General features: G+C 35.1%; 3 protein-coding genes across 5 annotated transcripts; 1 reads left to right on the top strand and 2 right to left on the bottom strand.

The window, feature by feature from the left end:
• Positions 1–286: 286 nt before the first annotated feature.
• On the bottom strand, positions 287–2,039 carry LOC108220992 (myb-related protein 306). Its single transcript, XM_017394896.2, has 3 exons — positions 1,766–2,039; positions 1,451–1,580; positions 287–1,337 (listed from the first exon to the last, which is right to left on the bottom strand). Exons 1-3 carry the CDS (start codon positions 1,902–1,904, stop codon positions 539–541), a joined length of 1,068 nt encoding a protein of 355 aa, XP_017250385.1. The 5' UTR covers positions 1,905–2,039; the 3' UTR covers positions 287–538.
• A 5,099-nt stretch (positions 2,040–7,138) lies between these two features.
• On the top strand, positions 7,139–11,511 carry LOC108223945 (E3 ubiquitin-protein ligase WAV3). Its single transcript, XM_017398423.2, has 2 exons — positions 7,139–7,481; positions 9,184–11,511. The coding sequence occupies exons 1-2, from the start codon at positions 7,308–7,310 to the stop codon at positions 11,086–11,088; spliced, it is 2,079 nt and encodes a 692-aa protein (XP_017253912.1). The 5' UTR covers positions 7,139–7,307; the 3' UTR covers positions 11,089–11,511.
• Positions 11,512–13,237: 1,726 nt separating this feature from the next.
• Positions 13,238–17,322, bottom strand: LOC108220556 (uncharacterized). 3 transcript variants are annotated; one of them, XM_017394358.2, is made up of 6 exons: positions 17,192–17,308; positions 16,753–16,797; positions 15,765–15,973; positions 14,176–14,302; positions 13,994–14,106; positions 13,238–13,475 (listed from the first exon to the last, which is right to left on the bottom strand). In XM_017394358.2, the coding sequence occupies exons 3-5, from the start codon at positions 15,959–15,961 to the stop codon at positions 14,029–14,031; spliced, it is 402 nt and encodes a 133-aa protein (XP_017249847.1). In that variant the 5' UTR covers positions 15,962–15,973; positions 16,753–16,797; positions 17,192–17,308; the 3' UTR covers positions 13,238–13,475; positions 13,994–14,028. The 3 variants fall into 3 exon arrangements, with proteins under 3 accessions (XP_017249847.1, XP_063949282.1, XP_017249846.1); XM_064093212.1 differs by having other exon boundaries at positions 16,753–16,815; positions 17,193–17,268; XM_017394357.2 differs by lacking the exon at positions 16,753–16,797 and having other exon boundaries at positions 17,192–17,322.
• Between the last annotated feature and the right edge of the window lie 37 nt (positions 17,323–17,359).

The following is a 17,359-nucleotide window of genomic DNA, read 5'->3' as shown; positions in this document are numbered from 1 at the left end:
GAATATCTTAAATATATGAACTAATCCGACCCGTTACCAGCCTCAGGATATAATTATGGCCCGAGTGCGGGAGATTTGAAGCTGCCTTTGCAGCGATGAACAAGGTCCTTACCATTTTGCTACCGAGTCAATTAGTACGAAGCTCATTTATTGCAAGAAGTTGCGGCCTTGAAAAACATTTGTCGCCAACTATGAACTCGAAAAATGGCATCAAGACACTCGCTGTGCATGTTTTAATCAGCCGGATAACAAAATAACGGAAAACAAGCATATAATCATCAACCCGTCAAGAAATTACAGATTATATTCTTTATTTCTCATGTTAAATCAAATTCTAGAGAGTTGATACACTCAAAACAGAACTAATATATCTGTATACTCCAGTACATATATATGCTTAAGATATTTGATAAGCTAGCTAGAAGTAACATAATTATAACAGTTTAATGTACACTTAATTTTGTCTGATCCTCCCATAGTTCTTCATCCTGTTAATCTCCGGCTACAAATAATTAAAACATGGCGATTTTTGATCTCCCTAAAACATGTTCATCATTAAGTCATCTTGCGGTGGAGCAGCCATGGTAACATCATCAAAGAGCCATTTCTCCAGCAAAGTCAAAGGAGGCAATTCCTCATGCTCATGCACTTGCTGATGATCATAGTGAGAGCTGTTATTTTTGACAATTGGCTTCGTGACATCGTAATCCTGCAACATTAACTTCCCCTTGTCATGCTTACTTTGCGTCGTGAAATTGGCTGCATCGTCCATGGATACATCTGTTGAAGAGGAATTATTCATCGAATAATTAAAGTTGTTGTACAATGATCCGAAACCACTGCTAGGTGAACCGGTACTAGTGCTTCCAACTTGATGATAATTGTTGAATGAGTTCGAGTTGTATTGGTCATGACAAGTGGTGATTTCTGGTGACCAAGAATTAGGAGATTTCCGTGTCCAGTTCTGGAGCAAACGAGCTATGTTATCAGCGCTGGAAGCATATGTGGGTGATGATTGGACCGGTGATGCTCGGGTAAAGTTTGGTGCCTGGGAGGCCAAAGTGGTGGTAGTGATTGGAGACTTGTCTAAGCACAAAGCTTCACAAAGAGCTGCTTTAGCCATATGAATATCGGTTTGGAGAGCTCTCTCCCACTGGCCTTTTGGTGCTCCTGACGAAGAAGAATCAGAACTGACTCCGTTAAGATCATGCTCATTGTCGTCATGACCAACACCGTGCCCTTCGCTCTTGGAAAGCTTCTTTTTGAGATGAGTGTTCCAGTAGTTCTTTATATCATTGTCTGTTCTCTGTGGGAGGTAGGAAGCTATGGCAGCCCACCTATTTTAATTTACGAAAAAATAAGCTCAATTAGCATATTAATAAATCATCAATAAAATAAAAAATGTAAAGATCTAGTCACATAAATACCAGAAGTGAGGAAAAAATTGTACCTATTGCCAAGAAGAGCTTGGAGGTGGATGATCATCTTCTCCTCCTGATCACTAAAGCTACCCCGTTTAATCCCCGGCCTGAGATAATTAGTCCACCTGAGCCTACAACTCTTGCTGCATCTAAGCAGACCTGCAAAATCAAACACCATAGAGAGGATAAGTCTAATGGATCAAATGTTGATTAGTCAAGAAGAGAGTTGCTAGTTGGGGTGAGGGTAGCTAAGGATAATAAATACACTACTCAATGACCAAATAATAAACCATACAAAAACAAAAACAACCAAAACAGAGTTAATCTTGCGATAATTCAGATACCAGTGTTGGTAGGAACAGCCCTCCAGTTTCCAGGGCCGTGTTCTTGGATGTAAGACACCAAGATTATGTCCTCCTCTGGAGTCCAGGGTCCTTTCTTGACCCCTTTTTTCTCGCTGCATGGTGGCCTTCCCATTTTCATCAAACCAACCTGCACTGTGTGTGAGAGATAGAGAGAGCTAGGGAGTTTATGGATCTTTGATCAGTTTGTGAAGAAGAAGGTGGTCTCTATATAATTCTATCCACTTCTACTGTAGTTGTTATGAAGGGGGTACCCACAGGCCGTATATATATAAAAGGCCGAGGCTGGCACACACATACGAAAACAGGAGGAGTAGGAGTTTTTGCCTTTACTAGTGGAGAAAAAGTTAAAAAGATGACATGAAATTCCCGAAAAGAGTCAAGACGACAGCCAGGAGCATTTACTTGCTTGCTGTCTTTGTAAAAGTCAGCCTTTTGACTAAGTATATCCCGGTTATTTCTTTACAATTCTTTTAGATATATACTCCCTCCGTCTCAATTTATAGATCCATTTTGGAATAAAAACACATATTAAGAAAAAAGTTGGTTAGATGAAATCTTATCTCATGTATCATTAATTAGTGTATTGATAAGTGAGAATATTGTTGAGTTTCAAAAAAATCACAATAAATATAGGGATTTTGTGCATTGAGAAATGAGAATAACGTTGAGTTTCAAAAAAATCACATTTAAGATGTAGATAAATTTGTATTGAAAGAAGGGAGGGACAAGTATTTTGGGACAAATTTTTTTTCCAAACTGGACCTATAAATTGAGACGGAGGGAGTATTTTTTAATATGCATATATAATATAATTTCGTAACTTATTTTCAAATTTTTTTTATTGTATAAAAATTTAAACATTAAATTTTTATTAAAAGAATTCTAAATAATTTTCAAACTATATTTTATAAGAATATTAAAATATGTGTCGAGCCTGCGTCTCCCAGCGTAAACAATTGAAAGAGGCGGAGGGAGTATCTTTTTGATGACTTATGCACAAGATATGAGTTTAAAATGTATGTTTAGATAATTTTGACATATTAATAGCTTATGACTTATTAAAAATATAAAATAAAAATATAAATGATTTGTGAGAAACTTATGTCTTATGGATAATTTTTATTTAAAAAAATTAAGTCACTCAGAAAACTAACTCAAACTAACTTCTTATTTTATGCCAGTCAGAGATGGCAATATGGTTGCAAAACCATTAATCAATCCAAACCAAACTAAAATTGTAAATCTTAGGAAAATGGATTTGATCTGGTTAGTCTCACATTTCTCATAAATATGGACCTTTCACAAGTGTTCTTTTCTTTATCTTTTTGCTAGTTACAATACATGCACACTCATTCGAACTCGTAACCTTTCTTGGAGAAGTCAAGAGCTTAAACCACCACATCAACTCACTCACCCACACACACTATTTTGTATTTACTATTCATTACATTGTCACTTGAGTATATTAATTTTTGTTCATCATATAATACTACATTTTACTTATTAAACTAGTTTACCCATAATTCAAACTACAATCATAACCATATTTATTAATATATGGTTGAAAATGGTTTTGGTTCATTATCCAAAATAAATCCATTTTATGAGAATCAAAACCAAACCAATCATAGATTTTGCCACCTCCAATGTCCGTTTTTAATTTAAACCGGTAAGCTGATTTCTAACTTATTACACAAATTAACTTTTTTTAGTTTAAAGTCAAAAATGATAAAACCGGAGTTTAAGGTAAACAAACAAGCTCTTAAACTTTTTTGACACACATCATAGTATGGGAAAAAATATTTTTAAAAAATGAATTATAATATCAATTATAATTTTTATTTAAAAATAATAATTTTAATTATACATTAAAAAACTTAAAATACATGTCAAAAAATCAATTAATCTTATATTTCAAAAAGACAGGACTACTATGCTTTCTTTTTATTTTTTATGCAAACATCTTAAAATTGATTGATCCGCAGTTTTTATAAACTATTTCCGCCATTTTTCTCGCAAATTACGCATTTTAAAACTTATTAGTTAAATTATTTGTTTCCTTCTCTAATCCTTAAGCTTCTACAAATATTAATAATTCAACAAAATACAAATATTTAAATTCAACCCATATATTAATCAATGATCTGGGTGTGAATTCATGTATCTAAAATATTTAATAAGAAATATAATCTAATTCATAAAAAGTAAAATTAAATAAATTGAATATTATTTTGATCGATCAGATTCAGATTATCTACCATTCACCTGGAAAAGTGTCTTACCAAATTAGCAGTAAAAAGGATGGGCCAATTCGCCCACGTTGCTTGGGCTGAGAGGAAGATGAGTGTCTAGTGGTGAGCCTTGGTAAAGATGGCCCATTGGGTCTCATTTACATGTCATCATCTACCAAGCATATCATTTTCAGCATTTTTCAAGTTTCATATCTCTTATAATTTTTAGAATGACAGTTTTCTCAACATAGATAAAAAAAAATTAATATCCCATAACGGAGGGAGTAGTAAAGAAGTAAACATTATTAAAGTTCCAAGGAAAAAAATAATCAAAATGGCCTAGTCAATGTGGCCCTTGGAAGATTTCGTCTTTCATGAAAAGGAGATCAGCTCAGACAACATCATATACTGTACAATACCACATCTAACTATATGATAGTATAAAACTATAAATTATATAACCGAGGATTAGGTGCATGTTTATTCTTTCCATTATCTATATTGATTTTTAATTTTTTTTAATCCGTTTCGGTCAAAATCAAACGGAAGACCCTCTCAAATATTCGAACCAAACTTCATTTTTCTTCAACTTCATCTGCAAAATGTGTCCAACCGCTTACCGCTCATCTTATTCTGCGTGTAACATGCACCACTGCACTCACACGTACATGAATTTTTTACTATCCGGTTCTTAAACATGTGTTGCTATCGACGAATATCATGTTTATATTTAAATTTGTAATTTATGATTACATATAATTTAATATCATAAAATGAGAATTTAAAATATGTGTTTAGATAAATTTAAGCTATTAATAATTTATAGATCACTAAAAATAAAATAATAAAAATGAAAGTAATTTATAGATAAATTATGACTTATGGATAAATTTTATGAATTATTTTTAAATTAGGTGACTGAAAAAATATCTAAAACGAACTTCGCGCTTTAAATTAGGACGTGACTTATTAGGATCAGTCTTAAAAATAAAAGATGAAATTCGAAAACAAATCGACACGTTGAGAAGTGTTAGTCATGAAGATCTACTATAGAGATTATGTAGGTACCTTTAATTGAATTTCTGCGTCCAGAAATTGCTATATATGGATTATTAGGGTTCTTCATAACCCATCTCTTCCCCATCAATTTTACCATTTTTTGGACGCGAACATTCAATTAATCCTACCTACATATTTCTATAGCCTACTATAACACTTCTCAAACTGTCGATTTGTTTTTGAATTTAATCATTTTATTTTTAAAACTGATACAATTTCTGAAAACGGTGTTTCAAATAAGACCGAAAATTTGAGAGTGGTCCTGATGATATATTGGTGTGAAGTGAGTGTTCAATTAGATAAATAACCCATTGTATTAGCTTTTTTGATTAATTAATAAAAGTAATTGTATTGAATTAGTTGTCTGGTATGAAATTATTTTATGGATGATTATTTAATTATTTTTTGTACATCAATTAAATTTATGAAGATTCAAAAAGCTCACAACAAAAAAAAATAATTCACATGATTAAATCTCTAATATAATCTATATTTTTTAATTTCCTCTCAATTTCATCATAACTTAACTTTTTACTTGAAACAATTTTATATTTTTTTTAACGTAGGAACCCGTGAGCTCACGCAATAGCCTGCAAACTACGTGAACCAGATACACCGCATTTAAGCGACAGGCTCCGGCCCAGGAGGCATAATCATAAATTCTTCCCCCTTTGAGAGTCGAACTCGTGACGAAGAAGATACAAGTCCCGTCTTTGTCTTTAACCAGCTGAACCAATCCTTACGGATTACTTGAAACAATTTTCACGTACATATAAAAGGATTTCACATTACTATAAATGAGATATTCCAATCCTACAAATAATTGATACAATATCCCTAAAAGTAGCTAGGGCTGTAAATGAGTTGATACGCTTGATAACCCTCGGTGTTCGGTTCGAAAAAAGCTCGGTTCGATTCATAAACGAGTCGATCTTGAGCACAATTTTAAGGTTTGTTTTATAAACGAGCTGAACTTGAGCACAGTAGAGTCCGACTCGATAGTTCACGAACAATTTCGAATTATGAGTTCATGAACATGGTTCGTGAACTTGGCTCGTGAGCGTAGTTCGTGAACTAGCTCGTGAACATGGTTCGTGAACTCAGTCCGTGAACATGGTTCGTGAACTTGGCTCGTGAATATGGCTCGTGAGCGTAGTTACAATAAATTTATGATTCCTTAGAGTATAAATTAAAATATTGTTAAAATTTTAATTTATTTTTTTAATTAAATTAAATAACAAACAAGCCGTAAATAAATTCATGAGCATAAGCTAACTCGTTACCAAAGTTTATTAAACAAATTCGTGAACAAAATTAATGAGCGGTTGGTGAGCAAAAATTCGTGAGACACGTTCGTGCGTGTAAGTTAATGACCGGTTCGTGAGCAAAAGCTCGTGAGACATGTTCGTGAGCGGTTCGCGAGCCGTTCGTGAACAGAGTTATTCCTTAATGAGTCGATCCTCAAACAACATTTTTGGCTCGATCCAAGCTCGTGCTCGAGTTCGCTAATTTTTTAACAAACGATACACGAGCACTCTAGAGTTCGGCTCGGTTCGACTCATTTACACATGCTAAAAACATCTCCAATCACATGGTGTTTTTAGCTAAAAAAGGAGTTAGACATATAAAAATAAAAAAATACAGTCACTTGAAAAAATGACACTCCTGTCATTGTTTATAGTTTTAACCAATCTCTAATGAATGATTATATTTGTCGAACCTTATCTTAAGAGATTATATTGTACTCATATATTTTATTTTAGCAATCTAAATTATGAATGACATACTATTTTTAAATTATAACCAATCAATACAACGAATGTCATTTAAATACAATATTTTACCGGCAATTTATGTAACATCTTGCAGGTCCAATTGAGCCACCCATCGTAATCTTACTATTCTCTATTTTAATATAGATGCCCAACGGAAATCAACCAAAACTTATCTAAACAATTGTGAGTAAAAAAATAAGCAGCAACAATCAGCAATGGCCGATGGTCTCTGGTCTCTGCTGTCTTTCTCTCCTTTTTAACCACTTTCCTTAATTTAATCCCCCTCCAAGGTCAAAAACTCACACCCAGTCAACAACACTCTCTTTCACTCTCCATATACAAATACCCTCCAAAACTCCCTCGATTTTCGTGCAGTGAATCAGCTTTCTTTAGACCCCTTTACTTTTGTTTTGCTACTAATAATATTTTCTACTGCTACTAATATTTCTACTGAAAATGAGTAGCAAATGGAGAAAAGCAAAGCTTGCACTTGGCTTAAATCTTCGTGCTTATGTTCCTCCACACCCCACCAGCTCCGATGATGCTTTGCTTTCTCCGGTGGCTTCTCCGGCCAACTCTAGTTCTCCATCTGCACGCTTCTCTGCTAGCTTCTTCACTAGATCACCAAAGGTAACTCCTTTCACTACCCAATTTTATTATAATCTGTGTGATTGTATACATTTTATTATTGTAATTTTGTGATTCTTGATTAGCTTAAGACCCGTTTGACTTTGCTTATAAGTAGCTTATAAATTGAAAAATGTTTGTGTTTTCCAACTTAGAAACAACTTAAAACTAATATAAACACCAAGTTTTGGACTTTTTCTGTGACCCTTTTTCTTAATGGGGGAAATTCAAGATTTTTTTTTAATTTTAATGACATTAGTGGTCTGATGAGTCTATACGTTTTTCCATAGCTATGAAATGTTTTAAAGTTAAAAGCTTTTTTGCTGTTTCTCCATTCTTGTTACTTCAATAATGCCATTTATTCTCGATTTTTGGTGCATTATATAACTTTTTTTAAAATAAAATCGATTATAACCAGACATTTTTAAATGTTTGAAAGTCATGGAGGTGGGGGGATGGGGATAGATATCTTTTGCTGCTTGGCTATGGTTGCATTCTTATATTGTTCTTTGTGGTTAGTGCTGCTATTTTCGAGACTGTAAGGATCAACTGTAGGCTAGCTTCTGTTTGTTTAACAATGTTAAATTCAAATAAATAGATGTGAATTGAAGGTGATGTTTGGCTATTGGATTTCTTGCTGTTTCCATCTTTTTGGGCGCTTAAGATATGTGTGACTGTAGAACAAATCTCTTAAAATAAAAAGGAGATGGCTTTTATAATTATATCAACAATCCAGGGCCCTTCTCGATGTCATTATGCCTTGATAGTGAAAGGATTACTACGTGTTGTAAGCCGTAATTTTGCCCTTATTCTACTTCCCAGTTGATAAAAACTACTTCAGGGTGACCTCATATGTTGACTGCTAGTTTGTGTTGTCCCTTTGGGTTGATGTATGAGTGTATGACTGTGCCAAAATATTATTTGTGGTCATAGAAAGTGTTATAGCAGTCTGGTTTGTTATTACATGTTTACCATTACGACTTATGAGTTTGCGGTCATGAACTTGCAGTTCAATATCATAAATGAACCTACATGTATCAGTGTATCACGCATGTAAAACTGAATATTGATTTAAGAGCTTAGACATGATGAGGAAGTAACAATTTACCTAAAAGTCAGTCATAACCACTGGTCACCCTATGTGCTCAACTTATTTTACTCTCTTAATAATATTAACTCTTTGATATAAGTTCTTGGATGATAATAGCAAATAAGAAGCCCAAGATGAGAACTTAAATCAAGCATGGACCCACGTACTCTGTACTACAATTGGGCTAAGAACTGAGATAATATGGCATTTTATATCTAATAATTATTGTCAATCTATACAGCACACCCTTGAGCTGTTTGTGATGGCCAGAAAGCCACTAAATGGACTTTATGCGCCAAGTGAAGATCTATACACCTTTGGTTCCTCCATATCTAATTTTCCAATTGTTTGCAACAAATGCTAAGAAATTGCACTGCGATGTAATTGGACTATGTAACGAGTGACGTGGTGATGGCTAAATTCATAAAATGAGACTAAAATGAATAATTAAAATTATGTAATGTGGTAGCAGTTGGTTTTGTTTCTAGCCTTTAGTTTTCTCCCTGCACCATATTTGATCGCCAACCTGTTATACAGACTGTTGAACTAATCTCTTATGTAGTTATATATAATGCTATCTTTTACTGTCTTAAATTCCTTAAATTGTACTTTCAGAAAACATGCTCCATATGTTTGGCTACAATGAAGCATGGAGATGGTTGTGCTATTTTTACTGCAGAGTGTTCTCATTCCTTCCATTTTCATTGTATATCGTCAAACGTGAAGCATGGTAACCAAATTTGCCCAGTTTGCAGAGCAAATTGGAAAGAAATTCCCTGGCAGAGTTCTGCTTTGGAGCCTCCTGCTGGAAAGGCTAGAATTGATCGTGTTGAGTGGTCGCATGACTATACATCAATGGCAGTTCGTCTGCCGTCTCCTCGCCCTAATTCTACTCGACATGTATTCCCTGAACCCGCTGTCTTTGATGATGATGAAGCATTAGATGATAAAACCAAGAATGCTGAAAAGATTGCAACATATACAAGTCCTCTACTTGAGGATATTGAATCCTGCAAAACAGGAACAGTGATGGTCCAGACATTCGCGGAAGTACCAGCTGTCCCAGAGTTTAGTGCTTATGACAATTTCACTGTTCTGGTCCATCTGAAGGCTCCTGCTTCATTCTCGGAGTCCAATTGTGAGACTGCTCAATCTAGGTTGCCCCAACATTCCCAATCTCCTCGTACTCCCATAGACCTCGTCACAGTGCTTGATATCAGTGGCAGCATGAGTGGTACTAAAATTGCATTGCTAAAGCGGGCAATGGGATTTGTGATACAAAACCTTGGGTATAATGATCGCCTGGCAGTCATAGCCTTCTCATCAACAGCACGCCGCCTTTTCCCCCTTCGTCGTATGTCTGAGACAGGACGACAACAGGCACTGCAAGCAGTTAACTCCTTAGTTGCAACTGGAGGAACAAATATAGCTGAAGGCTTAAAAAAGGGTGCTAAGGTGATGGAAGACCGTCGCGAGAAGAACCCTGTTGCTAGCATAATACTTCTATCAGATGGACAGGATACTTATACAGTATTTGGCTCTAGTAACAACCAGAATGTACCGAATTATGACTTGCTGCTTCCTACATCTATTCAGGGGAGGGCCAGTTCTAGCTTCAGAGTTCCGGTGCATGCTTTTGGGTTTGGCACAGATCATGATGCCTCATCAATGCACTCCATCTCTGAGACTTCAGGGGGGACCTTTTCTTTCATCGAAGCTGAAAGTGTAATCCAGGATGCATTTGCCCAATGTATTGGGGGACTTCTAAGTGTAGTGGTCAAGGAGCTGCGTGTGACTATTGAGAGCGTTGACTCCGGTATTAAGTTTAATTCTATAAAATCTGGTAGTTATCCACATCGTGTGATGCCTGATCAAAGGGCTGCTTATGTTGAAGTTGGTGATTTATACGCTGATGAAGAAAGGGATTTTCTCGTTTCATTGAACGTGCCAGAAGAGTTTTTGAACAAAGAAACAGCACTTTTAAAAGTCAAATCTGTTTATATTAATCCGCTAACGGGGCACACAGTTACAATGGATAGTGAAGAACTAAAGATCAAGAGGCCCGAAACGGCTGGAGAAGAGTTGGTGTCAGTAGAAGTGGATAGACAGAGGAACAGGCTGCAAGCAGCCAATGCAATGGCAGAAGCTCGCATTGCAGCTGAACAGGGTGATCTAGCTGGTGCAGTTTCCATCCTTGAAAATTTTCGTAAGATGTTGTCGCAAACTGCATCAGCAAAGTCTAATGACCATCTCTGTGTTGGACTGGATGCTGAGCTCAAGGAGATGCAAGAGAGGATGGCAAGCAGGCATGTTTATGAGGCATCTGGAAGGGCATATATATTATCTGGACTCAGCTCACACTCTTGGCAGAGAGCAACTGCAAGAGGCGATTCTACTGATAGTTCAAGTCTTGTTCATGCATATCAAACCCAGTCAATGGCTGAGATGTTAAGTCGTTCTCAGGCTTCATCGTCAGTTAGCATATCAAAACACATGTTTCTTCAACCTAAGCCAAGGTAGTACTCTAACCTGTTCACGGAGAATTGACCAATAATCAGTTCATTGAGCCTTTTTTGGTGTTGGGTCAGAGGTCAGAGATAGATTGGAGGGTATACAAGGAGCGGTTATGGGTGTCAATAGTGTTCCTGTTTTTATATAATGTGCCAAGGGATAGAACCTCTCTATTAAGCACGATGGTATACATATATGGAAGGGTAAAGAATAAGGGGAATAATAGATAGGTACTATGGTTCTTTTGTTCTTTTGTCGTCTCTCCTCAGGTTGTTAAGGTATTTGTGCAATTGTGCATAAGTGATGGTTTTCAAGTTTTCATTGCTAAGAATATATGTAATTGTGTATAAGCTTGTGATGGTAAGTTGAAGCTTGTTATGATCCTTTCGGAACGTTTTGATTAAAATCCTCGTTGTCAAGTAAATAAAGTAATTTATGTTCTTGCTGGTATCAAACTGTTAAAATCTTAACTGTTATGTATTATAAGTCCTAGTGCATGAACTACAATCAGTACCTGAGAGTAAGGATAAAACATCAGTGCCTTTGCAAATACTACTGGTTAAGCATGGATAAGTTTGTTTATATGTTTGTGTGGGTCATCTTAACAGTCCTTCAAGATGTTTAGTTTACACTCAATAGTCATGAACATTGAACCAACAGAAGAGAACTAAGAAGGTGCATTATTGAACTTGACTTGGGTCATTCATGGTGAAAAGGAACTTTCTTTTGTGCTGCTACTTTTAGTCACATACATGGTGGAAGCTTTTTGGCTACTCTTTATTTTCTCTTTCTTTTAGTTAATCATCGTATGTACTCAACCAGATTTGCAAACATGTTTGATTCAAAACTTACATGATGAATTAAATTTTTTTAGCAGTCATGAATATGTTAATCTATAATGTAGCATGTAGCATTTTTCGTCTGCTGAGTCAGTTTCTTCTGTACTTGTTTTTGAAGCCAGCTTGCCGTATGGTTTAACCCGTTTTGGCACTTGGCACATATGGCTCTGCTACATTTGCTGTCAACTCCCTATATTTCATTGCTAAGAACACATTCAAAGTCCAAATGGTCTTGGTGCAATTTGTCTTACATTATAGTGAAGTGCACTGACCTTTTTAATCTGTAAAAGGGAAATAAATGTGAAAATAGTGAAGCAAGATGTGGATATAAGGGTATTTTTCTTGTGTAAATGATGTCGAACCATGAAGTAGTTGATTCGATAAATAAAACATACGAGACCCAAAGATAGCTGCAAAGCATTTGGTCGAGGAGGCTCGTACTAAGAAAAACAGCGATGATATTGTAAGATTTCAATAGGTTTACTTCCGCAAACCTTTAAATTCTGCACTTCCATTCTTTTATGTTTTACCAGAAAACACCTGTTTGATTATGTAAATGGAAGACATATTTCTTATCTGTCTTAAAATTTGAGATGACTAGGCTCCTAATGCTTCTTGTATTCCAAAGTCTATTCACACATTTGACTATATGAAAGGCAGTGTCTTGATATGGTGATTTTATACAATTTGGATGAACTAACTTTAATTCTTAGGCTTGGCCTTGGGTCCGAGGCATTTGGTTTCCTAGGTTTCTTCATGAGCTTCCAATACGAACAAACTGAGACTTCCAGTTCTTCAAGCGCAGATGCAGCTCTCTATGTTGGGTATTTGTTCGGGTTATTGTTATAAGTTACCGTAGATTTTAGTGGGTCTCTAGCATTTATGTATATCTCCCTACTTTTTAAATTTATACGAGTAATTTGATTAAATTTCAGTATAGTTAAATGTTTGCTACACACTTTATAACTAACAGGAGTATATTATATTTTCACAACATACATAAAAATAAAAGAACTCAGAAATTGTAAATTACGCACATTTTTAAAATGTCTTATATTCTATAATTTCTCACTCGGTGCATTTTTTCCACTTTGAGTTTAATATGAGGAGCTTATGTTCAATGCCCTTATACAGCTTACAAGATTAGCTTCAATATATTGATTTACACAAACAACATGAACTTGGTTCGTAAGAAAACTCCGGTCAAAGAAATCAGAAAGCAGAGTCGAGGAACAGTGCAATAATTTCCATCACAAATTGTGGAGGGAGAAAAAAGCAGGACCTTATTTTGCTACAGAAGCATTATTATGAACATCAGCTAAACAAATTCAGAAAGTCTGCAATTGATTCGAATTCATACAAGTTCAAAGTTTATCTTACGTACTTCCTACAATGCAAAGTCACTGACTAAATTATGCGCCACATGTGGCATTAGAGCTGATGGGACTGAATTCAACATCTGACAATACCAAACTCCAAGAAAATGTTAAAGCAGCCGAGCAGGTATCTCTACTTTGCACTCAAAACACCTGACCACATCTCGGATCTGCGTATCCCCTGCTTGTATAAAAAATAAACAATAAAAATTTACAACACACATAAGGAACAAATCTGCAGATATATTATAAAAGCATCTACAATTTGTATAGTCAAATTAAAATATATATGATCCACACAAATTTGAAGTCTGAATCAAATCACATAAAATCTTAAACATAAACTTGAAAACCTCTATCACTTGTCCAATTCTATTGATAACACACATAATAATTTCCAAGTACCTACAAAATTTCTCTTTACATCCTGTCACCCCCTATTTCCTCTGTAACAATGGTCCAGCCCAATATACTTAAATATAAATAAGCATTTTAATAATTCAATAAGATCGAACATAAAAAATGGGAGTTCTATAAAATCTAGGAGAGTATAGGCTGATGCTGAACATTATTGCTATCAACATCTAATTATTGACATATTTTGCCAGTAGATGGACCACCAAACACAGAAAATATATTCTGATAATTCTGATAACAAGCATAAACAACCAGTATATAATAAACATTTAAAGTTCGAACCTTATCTCAACTTGAATAGACATGTGAAGATTAGTCTAATGAGATTTGCTTTCATTGGGCCTGGGAATTTTCTTAAACTCGTAATCGTTTATATCAACTTTCTTTTGGGTAGCCTGCAAAGAACAGCCATATGTAATTAAACAGTATAACACATTAATTATATATTGGGAAATCTAATGTACCTTTAGCTCCTCTTCCAAGGAAATCTTTTTTGGTTGATATGCTGCGATAGGTCCTGTTCTTGATAATGCCTTTTTGGTTTCGATTATCTCCCACTCCTGATCATCTTTCACCTTAGCAATATCCTTGCTGTAGTGCAACAAGTAAAAAAGATTTAGATCTTAAAGTAACCATATACAAAGGACAGAACAAAGTGAAACAAAACATTGATGCGATGATCCGCTAGGACAGACAACACAATTTACTACTCCCTCCGTCCCACCAGGTTCTTTACGTTACTTTTTGACACGCATTTTAAGGTTCCTATAAAGTATACTTACGTTATATATCTTTTTTTAAAAAAATCCTAAAAAAAAGTTTGACGTTTAAACTTTTATTCAAAAAAAGAAAAAAATTAAAAATACGTTATAGAAGTATACTTTACGAGAGCCTCAAAATATGTGTAAACAGTGTACGTAAACTTCCTGGCGGGACGGAGGGAGTAATAGTTTCAAATACAAAAGCACTATTACTCTCAAAATAAGCATGCCTCAAGCAGGGTTTGAAATTATTTAATAGGCAGACATTTGATAATAGTTTTAGAATGTATAAACTGCTTGATCATTTCTTTAATTCTAGTTTTTTTCCGTCCTCTTCCCAATTTATGGGGTCCTATATAGCAGTAAGTTGTCAAGTTTTGGGCGTTTAAGCAATCACTTAAGCTCAAAGCCTAGCGAAGCCGCTAGCAAAGCCATGTTTTTAAGCAATCACTTAAACTGAAAGCCTAGTGAACCCATGTTTTTCTGCTCTACTTCAAAAAAATTAACTGCATTCCATTAAGTGATGCTGAGGAGCAAGCAAAAGCCAAAAGCAAAAGGCCCAAAAAACAGTAAAAAGCAGGTTTATCAGTGAAACATAAAAACATTTGAATTTTATGAAATTGGGCTTGGCATGATGGCATTCTAACATGATTGCCAATGGGTTTAGCTCACTGGGGTTTGCAAGCCTCATATTCACCAAAGAGGCAACCTCAAAACCAACAATGCAATCTCATGTGATAGAACTAAGGGTTTTTACACACACAACCTAGCCAACTTATACCGTAGACTAGGTGGTAAGTAGTAACTATGCCAACTGTAATAAGTACAACCAAAGAAGTCCGTTAACTAACTCTTTTGCTAAATGTAAGTGGTATCATTTGTGACAGAACAAGGATTATCAAGGAAATTGTAGAATCGATACAAAAAATTTCTGTCAAGTACCATCCATGATACAGGAAAAAGAACCTATTAGAACGTGCATTTTTAACCTATATGATACCCTCTTCTTGTTAAGAGGAGGTTGAGGGTTCAAGCCTTAGTGCAGCAATGCAATGTGTGTGTGTGTGTGTAAGTATTTGAATTTCTGTAATTGACAATATGATAAATGACAAAAAGTTAAAAGCAGAGACAGTGGACTATCTGTATATTCTCATAAGGAGAAGTGAAACAATATCCCTCGAGGGAGAGGACTAAATTTCTTGTTTGAAGACATGGGTCATCATTACTGTTTGATAGTATATAGATATTATTACAGTAGATTTAACTCAAATTAATAAAAGTAATATGACTACCTGCCTTGCAAAAGATGACCAAGGCCAACTGTCCCAAAGACCATGAATGATAGCATAGGAAGCCCGTATCTGACAAATGGAGTTTTTCTTCCCCATCTTTTAAATCCGGAAGTTGAGTTCTGTAGCTTATCAGCACCTTTTGCGCGAACTTCATTAACATCCTTAGACCCACCCATTTTTGTTGCAATTGTTGTCATAGCCACTTATACCTGCATTCAAAATCACTTGTTATTGTGCAAACGAAACAACGCGTGGTACTGGGGTAGGGGGTGTGTATTAGAAACGAAACTATACATAAACCATGATGGGAAAATTGAAGGCAAAAAAAAAAAATGAAACAAGGCTATATAAATATGAAATCAATATGCACTACACACTGAAGTAACATACTATTCCTAAAATAAGAACTAGCCTTTCTTAATCCAACCTAATCAACCAATATGAGCTAGATATCATGAAACCTGCAGCAATACATTACACCATAAGTCATAGCTACCCCTGAAAATCTCCATCATTTTACAAAGTTGTGATAAATCGATTTGTCACATATAATGTGAATACATTCTGATACTGATGTTTTCTTATTTAACTGGCAATGATTTGTTATCTCCGAATTTGACTGGTATAAGAAGAAAACAAAAATCACAATAAATAATACAAGTACTAGTAAGTATGACACGACAGGCAGAACTTATATTGAATTAAACAAGAGATATATAATTACAAGGTTTGTAGCTTCAACACACATGCTCAAGTGTTGAACACATATTGACGGATATACTTGCAGTAATATTATTGTCTAATCCACAAGTAAAAATAAGCCCAGAAGGAAGTTAAGCACTGAGCATACAAACATAAAAAACAATAAAAGATCCAAGGGAAAAAACTAAAAATATCTATAAACAAAATTAACTACACCAAAGTTTCCAGTAGTCAAAAACAATCCAGCAATGAAAGGAAATAACACGACACATAACGAGTAACACACCTCTGCACCCGACACTTAATCTTCGAGCTGCTCCTGCTACTACTACTGCTACGCCAAAATTACCGGAGAAACAAATATATAACAGGAAAAAATGCTATTAATTTCAGAGGTATGAACATTTATTTCAAGGCCTGCACAATTACAGTTCTGGTATACCATGATTTTTTTTCGACAATATCGAAACGAATCAAAAGCTCAGACACAGGATGTTTCTACCTAACTAATTCTATGTTAAATTAAATTGTGAAACACTTTTGTTACATAAATAAAACCACAGATAATTCATAATTTAGAAGTAGCAAAATTTTGTAAGGCAGAAGAGTGTTGCTGAATCAAAAGAGAGATATACAATACATATAAGTTTTGAAGTTTCCCAAAAGTATATGAAAAGCAAAGTCTGAAATGAAAAATACACAGATGAAGATCAAAGTATATGAACCTGATGATGAATTGGATGCTGCGAGGGAGAGCGATTTGGGCGGAGCAAATTGGAATCTGGCGCTTCGGACCCGATTTTATTTCATGGGCTTGCACTGCAGCCCAACTTGTTTTACATAAACAATTTTTTTTAGGGAACGCCGGATAGGGCCTTAAATATATACTCCCT

This window comes from Daucus carota, chromosome 5 (genome assembly GCF_001625215.2).
Source record: "Daucus carota subsp. sativus chromosome 5, DH1 v3.0, whole genome shotgun sequence".
Classification (NCBI taxonomy): domain Eukaryota; kingdom Viridiplantae; phylum Streptophyta; class Magnoliopsida; order Apiales; family Apiaceae; genus Daucus; species Daucus carota.
Note: the sequence above shows the minus strand (reverse complement) of the source record. Positions and strands in the feature narration are given on the sequence as shown.